The 19,162-nt window shown below is 42.0% G+C and overlaps 1 protein-coding gene across 1 annotated transcript in view; it reads right to left on the bottom strand.

Annotated features, from left to right (window-relative positions):
* Positions 1-19,162, bottom strand: part of itga2.2 (integrin, alpha 2 (CD49B, alpha 2 subunit of VLA-2 receptor), tandem duplicate 2) — a 131,849-nt gene that overhangs the window by 13,875 nt on the left and 98,812 nt on the right. The window contains exons 17-25 of the mRNA XM_080185564.1: positions 17,989-18,140; positions 17,644-17,754; positions 17,472-17,557; positions 12,703-12,826; positions 10,549-10,632; positions 9,401-9,477; positions 9,213-9,302; positions 2,170-2,266; positions 1,593-1,697 (exon numbers count right to left, since the gene is read on the bottom strand). Coding sequence (XP_080041690.1) covers positions 1,593-1,697; positions 2,170-2,266; positions 9,213-9,302; positions 9,401-9,477; positions 10,549-10,632; positions 12,703-12,826; positions 17,472-17,557; positions 17,644-17,754; positions 17,989-18,140 — 926 coding nt within the window. The remainder of the gene's footprint in view (positions 1-1,592; positions 1,698-2,169; positions 2,267-9,212; positions 9,303-9,400; positions 9,478-10,548; positions 10,633-12,702; positions 12,827-17,471; positions 17,558-17,643; positions 17,755-17,988; positions 18,141-19,162) is intronic.

Below are 19,162 nucleotides of genomic sequence, written 5' to 3'. Positions count from 1 at the left end.
TGACCTCTTTTCTGAAGGATTGGTGGTGCTCCCCTGGACCCTCAGGATCCAGCACACCATCTTGGTGGTTCATTTTGGCAGGTCCAATGGGATGAAGGAATATAGTATTAAGGGTAAAACTCTTAGCCATGTGGAAGATCAGAAGGATCTTGGGGTCCGGGTTCATAGAATTCTCCCCTGAATCTGGCTAAGTCAGTGGTTCTATTCGTAGACACGCAGGGTAGAATAGGTGTAGGGTGATGCGGCGGCGCGGGCTTGTTGGGCCGAAGGGCCTGTTTCCCGTGCTGGGTTGTTCTTTGTTCTTTGTTCTTTGTAACTCTCAAATCAGCTTCACAGGTAGAGGATGTGGTTAAGAAGGCGTCTGGTGTACTGGCCTTCATCGATCAAGGAATTGAGTTTAGGAGTTGGGAGATAATGCTGCAGCTTTATAAGACCCTGGTCAGCACCCACTTGGAGTACTGTGCTCAGTTCTGGTCACCTCATCACAGGAAGGATGTGGAAGCCATTGAAAGGGTGCAGAGGAGATTTACAAGGATGTTGCCTGGATTGGGTGGCATGCCTTATGAGGATAGGTTGAGAGAGCTCGGTCTTTTCCCATTGGAGAGATGAAGGATGAGGGGTGACCTGATAGAGGTGTATAAAATGTTGAGAGGTATTGATCGAGTGGATTCTCAGAGGCTTCTCCCCAGAGCTGAAATGGATGCCACAAGAGGACACAGGTTGAGGGTGCTGGGGAGTAGGTACAGAGGAGATGTCAGGGGTAAGTTTTTCACTCAGAGGGTGGTGGGTGCGTAGAATCGGCTGCCGGCGGTGGCGGTGGAGGCGGATTCGATAGGGTCTTTTAAGAGACTTCTGGATGAGTACATGGAACTTAGTAGGATTGAGGGTTATAGGTAAGCCTAGTGTGTAGAGATATGTTCGGCGCAACTTACGGGCTGAAGGGCCTGTTTGTGCTGTAGTTTTTCTATGTTCTATGTTCTATCTCTCTGCTTGTGGCTAGCACATGTAAAGCCTGCCTGGTGACGTTCCCGCTACAAGGCTAGGTGAATGGTGAGATACTGATGAATGGGTTGTCAAACTGATAATGACATTCAAATTAACAGGTTTGCATAATTACAGGGCGGGTAGGGTGATTTGGGTGAATCCTGAGAGTCCTCACACCTGTTGGGAAGTGGGTATTTTGGCCATTTACTAGGGCATCGAGATTCTTGCCAGGTTCTGAGGAGGTTGGCGATTCGGGCCAGTCAGTTTTGTTTGCGTCTACTCTAGGACATACGTTGTTGATTGGGCGTAATATAAAATGTAGGTTTACCTATAGCAAGAGATACTGGAATGACAGAAGAAGAAAGCCAAAATTTTGCTCCTGGATACTGCATTTTGAATGTATTGTATTTCAACAAGGTTATTTTACTGAGTGCATATGATCCAGCATCAACCAGCTGGGAGGAACTTTGGCCTTGAGTGATTGTGCAAAGCAACTGATTTACATTGCTTTTTGTACAAAAGTTGCAGTTGTCGCAAGGTGAACTTCACTGCTGTTGCAATACTGCTAAGCGATAATTACTTATTACTTAATTATAAACACAACATACCTGCTTTACTCCAGTAAGGTACAGAAGTTGATTGTCCTTTTTTGTGGCTACTGGTATTTTAACAGTAATATAGGCCGTCTGTACAGGGAAATGCCCAGTATTGACCTTTAAAATATAATATACATGAATTAGTTGTACCCTGTAGCTATTATTTCCTACAAAAAACAAAACAAAATTAATAAAAGGGTTGCAACATTACTATGATAGCAAATTACTGCACAGAAAGTGATAGGTATCTGGAGTACACTGCCAGTGGTGGTGGTGATGCAGGCAGATACAATAGGGGTGTTTAAGGGATTTTTAGATAAGCACATGAATATTCGAGGAACAGAGTGATATGGACCAAGGGCAGGCAGAAGGGATTGCTTTAATTTGGCATCATATTCAGCACAACATCATGGGCCAAAGGGACTGTTTCTGTGCTGTACTGTTCTATGTTTTAATTTCACATTAATGTTTTTCATACAAACACTAACATCACATTGGATAATTTCACCTGGTTTGTTGTCCTTTATGAAAGATGATAGAGGAAATGCCCAATAGTGTGCACTTGGCTGCAACAACAAAACATACGTACTCTGAGTGTAATAATGTATTCTGGATCATCCAATTTCTGTACTATTTTAGGAACCAGTTTGTCAGGAGAAATTTCATAGTAATTTATGTTCGTAACTCTGTAACATCGAAGAAAGAAGAATCAAAGCTGTGGCTAAGAATTGGAATAAACAATCACAAATACAAAATATAACATTTCACAACTTCATTATTTAAATTTGTAGTTTGTTGTGTTAGCCATTATTTTATAGAGCATCATATAACATATGTGGAATCCCTTATCAATTATTTATCTAAAATTTTTCAACAGAATGGTATTAGGACCAATATTTTATTACGCTCCGAAGATAAAGGAGGTAAAGGGCCACAAAATAGCTCCAGCAAAAAATGAGGCTATTTGTCCTTTCAAGATCATGCGGATCCCTGTAGAAGGAATTTGGCTAGTTTTTCTATCTCCATATTTTCTGTCATTATACAATGTTTTCTGCTCCAGGTGTTTAACCAATAACCTTTTCAAAGACAAGATTGAATCCACTTCCACCACCCTGTCTGGCAGCGCATCCCTGCTCATAACAACTTGCTACATAAAACATTTTTCCTCATGCCAGCTTTGGTTCCTTTGCCAATTGCCTTAAATCTATATTGCCTAGTATTCATTCTGCCAAAAGAAACTTTATTTTATTCTTCTCTGTCTGGATTCCGCATGATTTTGAATGTCACTATTAAATCTCCTCAATGAAGCACAATCCCATTCACATGGCTGAAGTCCCTCATTTTTGGATCCATATTTCTCAATCTTTGGGCAACTTTTTAAATACTTTCACATCTTTTCAAAGTTGTGGTGCTCAGAATAGGTTATGATACACCACCTGAGACTGAGCTATTGATTAATGATAAATTCTTGTCATTATTTGGTGGTACAAAATGGGAGTAGTGCTGATAAAACTGACATGTTAAAGCTTTCGATGGATACTGAATGCTGTAGAGATAGTGGATATTGCAGAAATAGTGGATATTGCAGAGATAGTGAAGGATGCAGAGGTAGTGAATGCTGCAGAAATAATGAGAAGTTGCTCTCCCCTCAGGGTTAATGCCTTGTTTATTAAATGTAAACCAACACTCAAGATTTGATTGAATTTTTTGAGGAGGTGACCAGCTGTGTAGATGAGGGAAGTGCAGTTGATGAAGTTTATATGGATTTCAGCAAATCCTTTGAAAAGATCCCACATGGGAAACTTGTAAAGAAGGTAAATTCACATGGGATACAGGGTAATTTGATAAAGTGAATTCAAAATTGGCTCAGGTGTAGGAGACAGAGGGTAATGACAAAAGGCTGTTTTAGTGACTGGAAGCCAATGTCCAGTGGTGTACCACAGGGATCTGTGTTGGGCCCCTTATTATTCATCATTTATATAAATGACATTGTTGACTGGGAGGTAGGATTAGTAAGTTTGTGGATGACACAAAGATTGGGCAGGTGGTTAACAGTTAAGCAGAATGTCTTGAGCTGCAAGAAGATAGAGACAGAATGGTCAAATGGGCAGGTGGAATTTAACCCTGAAAAGTGTGAAGTGGTACACTTTGGAAGGAGTAATTTGACAAGAAAGTATTCAATGAGTGGCATGATACTAGGACATTCTGTGGAACAATGGAACCTTGTGTGTGTTTGTCCACAGATCTCTGAAAGCAGCAGGGCATGTTAGTGGGGTAGTGAAAAAGGCATATAGGACACTTGTCTTTACCAATTGAGGAATTGATTACAAAAGCAGGAAAGTCATGCTGAAGCTGTATGGAACTTTGATGGGGCCACAGCTGGAGCACTGTGTGCAGTTCTGGTCGCCACATTATTGGAATGATGTGGTTGCACTGGAGGGTAAGTTCACCAGGATGCTCCCTGGGATGGAACATTTAGATTATGAAGAGAGGTGGGGTAGGATTGGGTTGTTTTTGCTGGAGTAGAGAAGACTGAGGGCCAACTTGATCGCAGTGTACAAGATTATGAGAGGCATGGACAGAATGGATAAGGAACAACTACTCCCCCTAGTTGAAGGGTCAGTCTCGAGGGGACAGTTGTTCAAAGTGAGGGGCAAGAGGTTTGGGGGTGATGTGAAGAAAAACTTTTTTACTCAGAAATGGCCTGGAATGTGCTGCTTGGGAGGGTGGTGGAGGCGGGTTGCCTCACATTCTTTAAAAAGTATCTGGATGAGCATTTGGCACGACATTACATTCAGGGCTATGGGCCAAGCGCTGGCAGATGGGATTAGGTGGGAATTCAGTGTTTCTAATGTGTCAGTGTGGACTAGATGGGCCAAAGGGCCTCTTCTGCACAGTAATTCTATGATTCTATTATTCTGAGAGGATATCAGGCACTTTTAAGTGCATGGATACACAGAATGTCAGACTGATGTTTGGGTTGCTGAACTCACCAGCGAATGGGACATCTGCCAGCTACTTCTTGCTCTCAATCACATATCCTTTGCAAGACAAATGGTTTTTGAATAATTTACTGGGGAATGCTCAACAGCTGTCATAGACATAATAGGAATTTCATCCACATCAGAGGCTGGGAATTCTGTGGTGAGTAGCTCACCTTCTGACTCCCCAAAGTCTGTCCACAACCTACAAGGTACAATTCAGGAGTGTGATTCCTTGCCTGGGTGAGTGCACCTCTGACAACATTCAAGAAGCTCAACACCATCCAGGCCAAAGCAGCCCACTTGATTGCTCCCTTTCCTCAGACTTCAATTCTCTCCACCTTCAACGAACTGTGGCAACAGTGTGTACCATCTACAAGATGCTCTGCAGCAATTCACCAAAGCTCTTTTGGCAGCACCTTCTAAATCCATGACCACTACATCCAGAAGGACAAGGGCATTGGATGGATGAAAACACCACCACCTTCAAATTTCCCTCCAAGCCACACGCCATCCTTTCTTGGAAATATATCACGTTCCTTCACTTTACTGGGCCAAAACCCTGGAACTCTCTTCCTAACAGCACTATGGGTGTATTTAGACCACATTGACTGCAGCAGTCCAAGAAGGCTCACCACTGCCTTCTCAAGAGTGATTAGGGATGGGCAATAAAAGTGGAACTCCTTCAGCAAGCATATGATGAAGCCTCCAGTTGGCAGTTGCACTGGGTGAGAGATGTATTTATTTAAGGAACCTACTTAATCAGTCACTATTTTTTTGCTCTCTATCCCAGGTACCAACAGGAAACGGGAGGAAGCCAGCAATCCCAAACAGCCAGAGCCACAGTCCCAAACCCAACTCTAAGGATGATACCTCAGAATCCACAGAGGACGTATCATTATGGCATCACCTGCACCCTTCACCGGTATAGATATGGTCAGCCCAGTGGGTCAAAACGTTAGAGTCTAAATTTCCGAAAACTGATTCTCAGGGAACAGCCCTGCAAACCACCTCTCTGCCTGGAAAAACATTCAATCAGCATCATCTTTGGCTTCCTGTCACTGACACAATTCCATACCGATACAGTCACTTTCCCCTTAATTCCACATGCTTCCATTTTCTCAACCAACCTCTTGTGTGACACCTTGTTGAATTCCTTCTGAAGGTTGATATATGAAAGATCTATTGCATTTTCTTGCTCACCAGCCAGAAAATCCCACCTGAGATCAACAAACCTTTGCATGGTCAGGGCTAACCACTGTGCTGCCAACATGTGCATGTTAGGTTGATTGGCTATGCTAAAATTGACACTATTGTCAGGGCGATTAGCAGGGTAAATGTGTGGGGTTACGGGAATAGGGCCTGGGTGGGATTGTGGTCGGTGTTGACTCGATGGGCCGAATGGCCTCTTTCTGCACTGTAGGAATCTTATGATCCTACTGTAGTCAAGTTAATTAGGCATGATGTGTTTAGAGAGTCAGCCAGGTTTACATGAACAAGACCACAGAGCACCTTTATCCCTGGGATAATGCTGATGTTTGGAGTTTGCAGGAAGAGCAGGAGATGATGAATTTGTTGTTCCCTATGCATGGCCAGAGAAAGTTTGAGCTCATTTTTAAGTGTGAGTGCACATAGTTTGTGGCAGACTTGAGAGAGGTGATGCAGAAAGAAAGCTGGGTGTCAGCAACATACACAAAGAAGCTTTTCTCATGTCTGTGGATAATACTGCCAAGGACAAGATGTAAATTAGGAACAGGGCATGACTAAAGACAGATAGTTGGATTCTCAGAGTACTGGTTTGGAGTTCGGAAAACAAGCTATCAGTACAGAAGTTCTGAATGCAATCAGGTAAAAAGGAGTGGGATTGGATGAGGACAGTCCACCTGAACTGGACAACAGAGTAGAAGTGCTTGAGGAGGATAGTGTGGTGGATATTGTGTTGCAGTCACAGCTTTAGATATGTCAGCTGGTTAGGGCCACTCTGGTGGTATGTTAGCAGCAGAAATTCAGTTAGGGAGATATAAACAAAAAGATGGGTACAGATTTAGAAATTATCAACATGCTCAAGCCGGGTCAGGGAGAGAAATCATGACTTCCCTTGTTTCCAGCCCCCTTATTCTCCACTCTCACCACCCCACCTTTGCAATGTACTTTGGCTCCTATGGAAATACTGCAACCCAGAAGGAGACCATTGAACCCGTTGAACCTGTGCCAGTTCTTTCAAACAGAAATCACATCCCCCGCCTGCCCTTTCTTCTCCAAGCATTTATCCAATTTCCTTTTGAACACTTATTTCAACTTATTGCATTCAAACACTAAACCACTGTTTGTCAGAGCTGGGGAGAGAGACAAACTTTCGCACCATTGGTCCGTAATAAGGAGATGTTTTAATTTTTGAAATAGGCTGAGGCATGTTTTCCCAAATCTTGGGATTAAATCAAAGGAACTGCTCATTAATACATTCAAAGCCATCGGATGGTTGATGCATCCAAGACCTGAACCTCACAAGCACCACCAACAATAATCCCAAATCCAAATGGGAGTATCTTAATCTAACAGAGAAATACTCAATTTGCCCATGACACCTAATTTCTGGGTTTAAAAATGGCAATTCACCTGTAATAATGAGTTATTTCTAATTATACAAGTGGGCTTAGTTAATAGGAAACATACTTTGCATGAATAATAAATGTTGTCCCACTTTAATTTGAGATTAACAACAGTTACAAATGCTCATCATCGAGAGCAAAATATTGCAGATGCTCAAAATCTGAAATGTAAACAGAAAATACTAGAAACACTCAGCAATGTTTCATGTTCATGCTCTGTATTAGTTCTGATGAAGGGTCACTGAACTCTGTTTCCCTCTGCACAGCTGCTGCCAGATGTGCTGAGCATTTCCAACACTTCCCATTTCTACTGGAGCAAAGATAACCTGCTTTAGCCAATCCTCCAAAAAGCAATCTGGCATAACTTCAAGCAAAAAAGTTAAGGCATGAAGAAAAGACAAAACTCACTGAGCGAAAACAAAATCGGAGCAATAAGTTGATAATTTTAAAGATTAGCGATTGATAAAAATGACCATTAAAAAAATGCCAAGCAGCAGAAGTAGCTAATAAAACCTTATTGCCTTTTTTGCTTAAGAAGCAGAGTGAAAGAGAGACAGATTATAGACTCCAAGTCCTGCTCACCATGAATGGGGAGGAGAGCAGGAATGATCTAAGATGTGATGTGAGATAAAACTTTCCACACAATGAATGCTTTGGGTCTGGAATGCACTGGCTGGATGTATGGTGGAGGCAGGTTCAAGGGAGGCATTTGAGGAGATATTAGATGATTATTTGAATGGGAATAATGCGCAGGGGGACAGGGAAAAGGCAAGGGAATGGCACTAAGTCATGATGCTCGTTTGGAGAGTCGGTGTTGACAAGATGGGCCAAATGGCCTCCTCCTGCACTGTAACAATTCTACGATTCTGTGTAAAGTACTAGATTGTTGTAAGAAAAACACCTGCTTTACAAATGCCCTTAAGCAGAGAAACTCTCTACATGATAGCATGTGAGAATGTTCATGATGTATTTTTCTTCATTTTATCCATTGTCAGGCAGTATAAAGCCTATATTGCACTATATGTTGAATATCCCTGTCAGGGAGGTTGGGCAAACTGCACTAGGAGGTTGTGATAGAAAGACTGTCAAAAAAGATTTCAAGTCACAAACGTCTGGGCACCCATACATTAGGTGCTTTATCTTATCTCACGCAATAGCAGCCTCCAGCCAGGTCTAAAGTGAAGACTGAAGCACCCACCAATGCCCCAAAAAAAAAGCATTCATGAGGTAAGCAAAAAAAGGAAAGACTGGGGAATCATAGTGTCCACCTTGGCCAATGATTGTTGTTATTAAAACGACAGCAATCACAGGCCAGAGTTTTCTATGTTTCTATGGGATCAGGCTATTGAGTTGAATGATCAGCCATGATCATAATGAATGGCGGAGCAGGCTCGAAGGGCCAATTGGTCTCCTCCTGCTCCTTTTTCCAATGGCTCTACATTTCTATATTTGCAAAGCAGCCATTCTGGTGAATAGATCATCTCAATTGACAGGCTGTTGGACCAAAGAGCATGGGCCCACCTAGAGTATGGGCCCTGGTGTTTTGGGCCTCCCTCTCCCAGACCCTGCGCTCAAGGATTTTTTAAAAGTTTATTTATTAGTCACAAGTAAGGCTTACATTAACACTGCAATGAAGTTACTGTGAAATTCCCCTAGTCGCCACACTCTGGTGCCTGTTCGGGTTAATGCACCTAATTAGCATGTCCTTCAGGTTGTGGGAGGAAACTGGAGGAAATTCCCACAACACGGGGAGAACATGCAAACTCCACACAGACAATGACCCAAGCTGGGAATCAAACCTGGGTCCCTGGCGCTGTGAGGCAGCAGTGCTAACCAGTGTGCCGCAATGCCACCCTGATATTGGAAATGGACAGGAGGTTCGGGGACAGGATTGTAGTTTACAAAGGATGAAGGAGTTAACAGCAAAAAAAATTCTGTTCTGATCACTGACATCCTTCATTTTGATGACCACAGATCACTCAAATGTTAATTCAATAATAAAGTACAAGAGAATACTGTTGAATTGGCAATTTCCTCCATACCTTGAGAAGAGAATTTCAGTATCATACTGTACGGTAAAACTGATGCTTGCTTTGTTGTCTAAAAGAGTGTTTGGATCTTCATGACTCTCACTGTAAAAGAAAACAGCTATGGTACAACTCAAACTTCCAAATAGAAATTGGAAAAACATTTAAGATAAGTTATCTTGATCATTATGCTTGGTATCTACCTTTTAGCATGGAAGTTCACATATGTATCCCGCTGTGGTTTGTTGAAATTAAAATCAAAGTTGATGTCAAACGAGCTCTATCAATGTACAAAAATAAAATTTGAATTTAGTTTATTTAACTTCTAGCTTTGTCCTGACTTAAGCATTTAGTCATAAGGTGAGCAATTTCTAAATCTATATTGAAGAAAATAACTGCAAGAGAACACCAGGATTATTCTAACTTTAGACTTCAGAAAAAACCATGAATAAATGTACATTCATTCCTTATTCTACATTATGGTCGTTATTGAAAATGCTTCCAACCAGAGCCCTTCCTACTGTATCTCCAAGGACTCTGGCTGCTTAAGTGACTGTTACCTCATGCTTCCTCACCCTGCTGTTCATTCTGATACTCTTCCTGTTTCAAGTTTAAATCTCGACTGGAGTTCTCCAGCCGTTCATGCCCATGGGTTTTTCTAGTCCTGCTGGCAATGTACCCCTGCCCGAAGGTTTCCCGCTGGCATGGGATGACGTCAGTGTGAATTCCCATTGACAGTGGTAGGACCAGAGAATCCCACTGCTAGCAAACAACATGCCACTTGCCACCGGAGGGAAGCATGTGGCTGGGAGACCATTTTGCCCATTTCTGGGGCAAATATGGAGCACGTCATACCTCTTCATATTTTAAAAACTCTTTCTGGACTAAATTGATTTTCATCATCTTCCTGGGTAGCCAATTATAGTTGATTCAGCTAGGAGTTTGAGGACTATGGAGATATTTGTAGCCAGGATTGTATTAGATAAGCCAGATCTCTCAGGGACCATCCATCTCACTTACGATCATCTGGTGATTACTTCCTTATCTACCTTGCCTTATCGCTCACTGTTTTCTGTTTCCTTGATGATCTTCATGATGAATATTGACCATTTTTGGTACCTCAGTAAGGGATTTTGAAAGTTAAGAATGGAAGAAAGGGATTCCAGTGTAGGCATTCTCCACTGAGTGTTTTTTGTCCCTTGTGACCAGCCTTGTATCCATTGATTTCAGTATAAGCTTGGTAATTCAACCCTCTTACCCTCCATCAATAATTTGCTGGCATCGCTATTCCAATTATGTATTACTAACAAATTCACCGAAGTGTTCTTAACAAAAGCTATAAAAAAATCACCTTAGCTCCTGCTTTTAAAAATGGTAACCCAATTTCACAGGACACCAAGTTTGCATTTTCTTCACTACAGTCGGTGTCCTTAACCTGTTAAAATACAAGGATAAACACCCATCAGAGAATTTAAATATACAGATATCTCTCCCTCTCCAAAAACTTTATAATAGGATAAAATATTGATATATGTGTAATATCTATAATCTATTCATTTGTTTACATTAATAATTTTCTTGCACAATGACTTAAAGAGATTACTACACAATTTTAATACTCTGGAAAAAACTGGGGCTGTGTTACATTTTGCAATTGGAGTCTCTTGCTATGATATGAATTGTCCACCAACATATTACCAGCTGGTCCAGTCAACTAGACCTGATGCGCATGTGGCTGGGGAGCAGAACGTCTGGTCAGGTAATGTCTCTCAAAGGGCTTCAGCTCACAATGGAAGCATAATTTATGGTGCTGGCATAAGAGTCCACGTGGCACAATAGAGGCATGTGGGAACCATTTCCTTTTTATATTGAAGGGTTGGAGGTCTATTGAACGGTTGGCAACGTGGGCCTCATTATATCGGGTCTCCGCCTTAGTCTCAGGCCCCCTTATATCGGGTCTCCGCCTCAGTCTCAGGCCCCCTCACAGGCGTCATCAGTCAAGCCTGAAGCGGGTACCCCATATCCTTCACAACCATCCCCGCACACTGGGCTCTTCCTCCCTGGCCACAAATCCTACAGCCTGGGCTTCCTGCTGGGCCTAGTCCAGGTCAAGTTTAATATACTGGCCAGTCCGGGCATACAGGGGATCCGTGACCTTTTTAACACACTTGTGGACAGATATTTGGGAAATGCCATAAAGGTCTCCACTGGAAGAAGCTGGTGGCATAAAAGTTTAAGGTGGCTATCATTTTCATAGCCACTGAGAGTGGGTGACCCCTGTGCCCCCATGGTGCCAAGTCCTGCAATAAATGGACAGGCACTGTTCTGTCACCTTTCAGAGCCAGAGCCATTGCGCGACACGTGATGCCCGACAATTGCTCGAAGGACACTTGCATGTGACACTTGCACTGCTGGGGTCTCTGCTCCCTCCTTCTCCTGCCTCCCCCCCCCACTCCCCGCCCAGGACAAATGGTGGCCACGTCCTGCCTCTACCCATGCAAGTGGCAGGGTCTGGGCCTCTTCTCCCCCAATTCATCCTCCTCAGCTCCAGTAGCAAATAAAAGAACAGAAAGATCAATGGATCGCATTGCAAATGCCATATGATTAATCTGAACAGGTGGGAATTTGGGGAAGGGGGGAGACAGATGGAAAGGTCAAAGAATTCTGCTCACCACAGCTCAGCAACACCTGCACCCCATACCCTCCCGCAGGCCCCCAGCAATGCACACTCCCCATACCTTTCCCCACAGGTCCCACCCCACACTCCATGCACAAACACATACCCCAAACCTGTGTAATAGTGGCCACAGACAGTGCTGCTTGACAAGTCCTGAGGCTGCAGCACTGCCATTTCAAAGAGTTTCCAGCCCATCCCCCACCTGTTGCTGCCAGCACTAGGACCAGAATCAGTGTTAAGATCCAAGGCCAGTATTCTGACCTGGGTCCATGCTGAGGTTGGACCCCGTGAGCAACAACAGCCCCTCTACCCCTCCCCCCCCATACGCTCACGGGACCCCCCCCCCCCCCCCCACATCCCCACATCCCGCCGACCTGAAACACAACATGGCCACCACGTACAAACCCCACCTCTGAGCAGGACGGAGCAGTTTGAACATGAAGATTTACTTCCTCCCTCACCCTCACTGATCAAGAGCCTGAATGCAACTTTTACACATGAGGTGTTTTCCTGACTGACCTGGCTGCAACAAACGAGGTGGTTAAGGTAGGTGAGCTGGGACGATTGGGAGTGAAACCCACTAATTACATTGTGATGAACGCAAAGAAATGCAAATTGATGTATTGCCCTTTTTGGGCAGGCTGCCGATTTTGACGATTTCTTTTATTGCTGAAATGGGAATGGGCACAAAAATGGGCTCCATTCCTGCGAGTCACATCATGTCTGATTTTACGACATTTTCCCGCCACAAAATGGGTGTGTCATAATATTTTGCCCTATATTTTTGTTATCCTGTAAAATAACATGTAAGTAAAATGTTCTACTTACTGATGCAAAAAAGATGTTATCAGAAAACTGGACCATGACTTTAGCATTAAATGCATTTTCTCTCTTGTTCTCTGTCTCGACGTGAATGGTTATTTGCTTTTGCTTGCTACTAACAATATAGTTACTGTTGATAGAAATAAGAGAAATTGATTAATTTAAGATATACATTTGAAAAAAATTAGTGAAGTGTGATAAATTGTAGGCAAGTAAATACACAAAGGAGAATTACTATTGTAGAAGGACTTGAATTTTAAATAATGCATTTCATAACCGTCTGGCATTTTAGTGCACTTTACAGCCAGTGGAGCACTTTTGAAATGTAGGGACTGTTGGAAAGTGGGGAATCTGGCAGCCAATCTGCATAAAATAAACTCACACAAACCGCAATATATTGTTGTCCAGACAATCTGTACTGCTGATGATAATTGAGGAATAAACATTGGCCAGGACCAAGAATAACACCTATGATCTTCTTTGAAATATCCCCATGCCATCTCCTACATTCACCTGAGCAGACGGGGGGATCTCGGTTTAAGATGTTAGCTGAAAGACAGGCAGCACTTCCTCAGTACAGAACTGGGGTGTTAGTATTGATTTTTGTGCTATTAATTTGGACTTGAACCTGGAATCTTATGGGTGGAATTTTCCTGTCCCACGGGAATTGTAGCGGGTTGGTCAGGACCATGCAAAAGGTCCATTGACTTGGATGGGATTTCCCGGTCTTGGAGCAAGCATGGCCAGAAAATCCCACCCTATGACTTGGATGTGAGAGTGGCATCAACTGAGCTACGACCGTCACATTAGCCCCTGTTCACTGAAAGTGGTTAGATTTTTTTTAACCTTGTATCTGAATGCCTTGCACCAAATCTTTTCAAAGACTGAAATGCAATTGTGGTGGGTTTTTTTGCCCCCCCACCCACTCCTGGCGTGTTTTGCAGCGCCATTGGTCAGCAGTAGGATCTTCCAATTCCATTGCTGGCAACGAACTTTCCCATTGTTCACACTCCGGGGGAACCCATGGTGGGGGTCAGCACTGCACTGGCGGAGCCTGCTGGAAAATCCCACCCTTTATATGTAAAGAAAATACGTGTCCATTACCTGGATAATGTTGCACCCTGTTCACTTTTGAATAGGTGTTATTAGTTTAAGAAAGAAAGAGTCTATGAAAAAGATGCACCATCTATAGCTGGCTGCAGTTTAATTAATTTATTATTGTCACAAGTAGGCATACGTTAACACTGCAATGAAGTTACTGTGAAAATCCCCGAGTCGCCACACTCTGGTGCTTGAACGGATACCCTGAGGGAGAATTCGGCATGGCCAAATGCCCCTACCCAGCGGAGGTTAAAGATAGTATGAGATTGATAGAAAAGGTGTATAACACTGCAATGAGTAGGAGTAGTTCCACAGAATGGGAAAATGTTAGAAATCAGCAAAGGATGATTAAAAAATAAAGAGGAAGAAATTGGAATATGAGAGAAAACTAGAAAGAAATAAAAAACAGACAGCATATAAAACAAGTAAATAAAAACAGAGAGTAGCTAATGTGAGTGTTGGCCCCTTCTTGATTAATAAGGGGATTGGGGTTACGGGGAAAAGGCAGGAGAATGGGCATGAGAAAAAAATCAGACATGATTGAATGGCGGAGCAGACTCGATGGATCAAGTGGCCTAATTCTGCTCCGATGTCTTCTGGTCTGAGAGATTGAGACTGGGGAACTAATAATGAAAAACATGGCAGAGACTTAGAGCAAGTATTTTTTCTTTGCTCTCATAGTAAAAAACACAATATGTATCCCAAGAATAACAGAAAATCAAGAGGCAAAAGGGAGGGGGGAATTGGAGAAAATATACAAGCAAAAATTAATGGGACTAAAGGCTATGCAATCGTTGGACCTAATGGCCTGCATCCTTGGTTCTTAAAAGGAAGTGGTGTCAGTGATAGCAGATGCATTGGTTGTAATCTTCGGGAATTCTGGAAAGATACCAGGGGATTGGGAAACCATAAATGTAACAGTCATTTGGTATTACAAAATTTGATGATTGCTGAAAGAGGAGACATGTTACTGAAGCTTTTAATTTTGCACTCATCAGAATGGACAGATATCAAGTTCCAAAGGCAAGAACAATTTATACTGCATGAGAAATAGAGTGCTGACTGGTTGGCAAATGGACTCTGATTGTTCAAGTTGCCAGACAAATTTCTTATGCCTGCAGAGGGCCAGGCCCTTCATATGTATTTATGTAGTTTCTAATTCTAGAAGCGTAGTTGAGATACTACTATTGAGGTACTACTATATGTTAGTGCAATTTTGGTATTGTTCAGTAAATGCTGCACAAACTTTGCCTGTTGTGAAGGGACATGCTGTTTGATATGCTCCACCAGTTGTCAGGATTTATGGGCAACATAATTGGCATCAAACCAGCACTGAGATTCATATATCACACTACTCATTTGCGTGATAGAATGTTTTTGGTTTGACAGTAGTTGAGAATCCTGTTGCTACTGCGTAGGAGCAGCAGTGTGAAACAGCTAGCTAGCTTCACTGGTTGCTCAAACGTTTGAGACAGCTTATCCTTCCAGGGTAATCTGAGCTAGACTGGGCACTTTTCAGTGCTGAAAGTGTCAGCTTTAGGTCCTTTTATGAATTGGCGCCATATCAAATGAGCAATGATCTGATCGGTGTAGCCATTACCACTCAGGATAGCTTTGCTGCACTCCATTTCTACAGCAAACTTGAGCAGAACTGAGAAGCTTAGGCTAGAGCCTCACTCTATATGTATCAAACATTATTTTATAAATAAAGATACTTTTCTCAAATCTGTTAACACTTCCTCAGAAGTCATTTTGTTTTAAATGCTCACTTATAAAGTGGCTAGTAAAGTGTGTAAGTAGAATAGCTTGGGCCCCTTTTACAGGGTTGCTGATAAGAAACTATGGAACACCCAATGCATATATTGACCTGTAAAGGTAGTCTTGTGTTAAATCGCGGTTGGGAGCCTATTAGTGGGTTTCTCGTCTAGCACATTGTGGGAAGGGCATTCATTAGAGTGCTCTATTTCAGAGATGAATTTGAGTGCAGAATGGAGCCCAGCAATGTGAGCAAGGAAATACTTACATGCAGCTGCAGATTCAAATATAGAAAATGTATCATCTACGTATTGGAAATAAGCAAGGGTAGGAGTCATTTTATCGAAAATGTGTTTCTTGTCGAAAATGTTAGTGAAAGCTGGTCCACGGGAACACCATTGGTGTATGTTCTGCACATCAGTAGCAATTTCAGTCCGTGTGCTCATTCAACATCACTAACCTATTCACTAATGTGCTGCTCTAGAAAGTCATAGATACTTGCGTCCTGTCACTATATCTTAGCAATTTAGACATGCTGTTATTGTTTGAAGCTGTATTCACTGAACTTATGAAGTTAGCAACTTGCACAATTGAGTTCAGCTTTAAAGACACCATGTATGCCCAAATAGATGATGTTGCCATGAGATACATCGGACTTCAGAAATACTTCAGTACAGAGTGACCTGGCTATCCATATACATGAATTACAAAAAGTTAGCAAACAGGTATAGCTAATAACAAGGAAGGCAAGTGGAATGTCGGCCTTTATGGCAAGAGGATGGATAAAAAAGTTGGAAAACTTTCTGAAAAGTGCACAAGACATCGGTCAGACTGAGCCTTGGATACTGTGTACAGTTTTGGACTTGTTATTTAATGAGGGATTGACTTGCATTGGAAGCAGTTCAAAGGATGTTGTCTATGTTGATTCCTGTGATGAAGGCTGTCTGATGAGGAAAAGATGAGTCTACACTCTTTGGAGTTCAGGATAATGAGGGATGATATTATTGAATTGGTGAATTGATGCGATAACAATAATCTCTCCCTCAATATCAGTAAAGACGAAGGAGATAGTCATCGACTTCAGCGAGCATAGTGGAGGACACGCCCCTGTCGACATCAATGGGGATGAAGTAGAAATGGTTGAGAACGTCAGGTTTCTAGGTGCCCAGGTCACCGACAACCTGTCCTGATCCCTCCACGCCAATGCTATAGTTAAGAAAACCTACTAACACCTCTACTTTCTCAGGAGGGCTGAGGAAATTTGGCATGTCAGCTATGACAAGGCTGAATGGCCTACACCTGCTTCTAGTTTCTATATTTCTATGACTCTCACCAACTTTTACCGATGCACTATAGAAAGCATTCTTTCTGAATGTTTCGCAGCTTGGTATGGCTCCTGCTCTGACGAAGACCACAAAAAAAACTACATAGAGTCGTGAATGAAGCCCAGTGCATCACACAAACCAGCCTCCCACCCATTGACTCAGTCTACACTTCCTGCTCTCTTGGAAAATCAGCCAGCATAAGCAAGGATCCCATGCACCCTGGACACATTCTCTTCCATCGTCTTCCATGTTAGAGAATGTCACTGTTGCTACTGTGGGTGCATCAGACAGAAACAATGAAGGGTAATTGGGCAGTATTAATCCTGTGCTTTGCAAGTACATATAGGCCATGCAATCTCCAAATGCAAAAAGATTCAAGTTACACAGTCTTGATGCCCTTCAGGTACATTGTGCCTGACTAGCATCTAAAAGAAAATTATCCGTGAAATACTTAGCATTGAGTAATTTAAGAGCAATAAGGGAGACTCAACATTGATAGTGAAAAAGAATGTGTCGATTCTTCTTTCAAATGAAAATTAGGATATTTTATTCCTTAATAAGTTCAACTAATCAAAAATAGTTAAATTTTCCCACCTGTTGCTTGGAATATTTGATTGAACTTTAATAGCAAGATCTGTTATGCATTGTTCATCATCACCACAGTCTTTGGAGAATGGAATCTAAAAGAGTTGAAATGGAAAATTAAATTGCACATAAGGAATTCAGTTGTGAATAGAACATATCTGTGGCATTTCCTTGAACTTACAAAAAACTCCCTGGATGTCACTGTCTGGCTATTGAGACTAGGACCAGCTTCAGTATCTTTTGGAGCAAAGTCTAAACGTAGACTAAGTGGGCTGACAATATCTGTTTTGTCCTGATTAGGAAAGAATCACAATTGTCATTAGAACACCAACATCTAGAATTAGATGGAGAATGTGAAATTGTGGAAATATACATGCTTGATTCACATGGAATTATAATTACAAAAAAGTACATTACATTAAAGTTGTTTGAAGATATTACTTAAACTTTGTGTAAACTATCAAGCCAATGATAATAATATGAAATATTCTCCAATTAAAAACAACTAACCTGGCATCATACTTACATTGACATAAAAGGTAAATTCATTGCAATTTAGTGTGCTATCAACTTTAATATCCTTTTGCATTTCTCGCATATGGTTTGTTTGAAACAATGCCCGTGAAGTAGCATGAGATGACTTGAGGCTCATATCGAATGTTGCATTGTACTTAATGTCTGTAGAATTTGAAAAGGATGAGGTGAGAGCTAAGAATAAGGATTTTAAAAAGACATTTCTCTGTGACACATATAATCTAATAAAAGGTAATCTAATGAGAGAATAGCTAGTAAAAATTGTAGATCATTAGGAATTGATACTTCACATCGATATTGAATGAATTGATATTATCCTAATTGATTGAAAAAGACTAAACACGATTAATTATTATGACTGTATTGTGTGATAGAGAAATTAAACTTTGGTTGGCTAGCTCTACTTCTTGCTGGTTTGCCCAATGGCACAGGAAATTTTAATAAAATGAACAGTAAAAATATGTAATAAAAATAGAAAAAGATGGAAATACTCCATTGGTTGCTCAGCAGTAGGGAGAGAAACTGAGTAAGATATTAGAGATATAACCAGTTTTAAACATGTACAGAGGTGGGAAAAGTGGGGAAGACAGGAAAGAACAAAATGGAAGGTATATGCTAGGGTGGAAAGCAGGAGAGGTGAGTGGGAGTTGAGGAGAGTACTAATATGACAAGCCATCAGAAATGTCTGTGGACTTAATAGAGACATTTGGCAAAGTGGTCATGCAATCTGTTGTCGGCCTCCCCAATGCAGAGGAGGCTGTTTTGTGAACAGCAAACACAGTATACTGAATTGAAAGAAGTACAAGGCCCAGGCCAGGGTTCCATGCTCAGAATTACAAGCCAAGGCCAAAGGTAGAACCAGGGAATTTTTGGTGCTGATGGCAGGAAAGCTAGAACCTTGAAGGACAACAGCTGCTTAACGGCAGGAAGAGGATTGGTCTTCCCTGTAAAGGAAAGCCACTGGAAACCACCTCATGTATTCTTTTCCCCAGCCATATTGCTCACTGAAGCTGAGAATGGGATGCTCTTATGAACAATGGAAAAGGAAAGTGCAAGATCCCAAGGTATGGAGTAAAAGCAGCCACCAATTGGGGGGGGGGGGGGGGGTGTGTGCAGATCATCACCTCGACAATTAAATCACAGTTTCACCTGGAAGGAATGTTTGT

The sequence above is a fragment of the Carcharhinus amblyrhynchos genome, chromosome 1 (genome assembly GCF_965287045.1).
Source record: "Carcharhinus amblyrhynchos chromosome 1, sCarAmb.v2.hapA, whole genome shotgun sequence".
NCBI lineage: Eukaryota > Metazoa > Chordata > Chondrichthyes > Carcharhiniformes > Carcharhinidae > Carcharhinus > Carcharhinus amblyrhynchos.
This window is presented reverse-complemented; position numbering and strand designations above follow the sequence as displayed.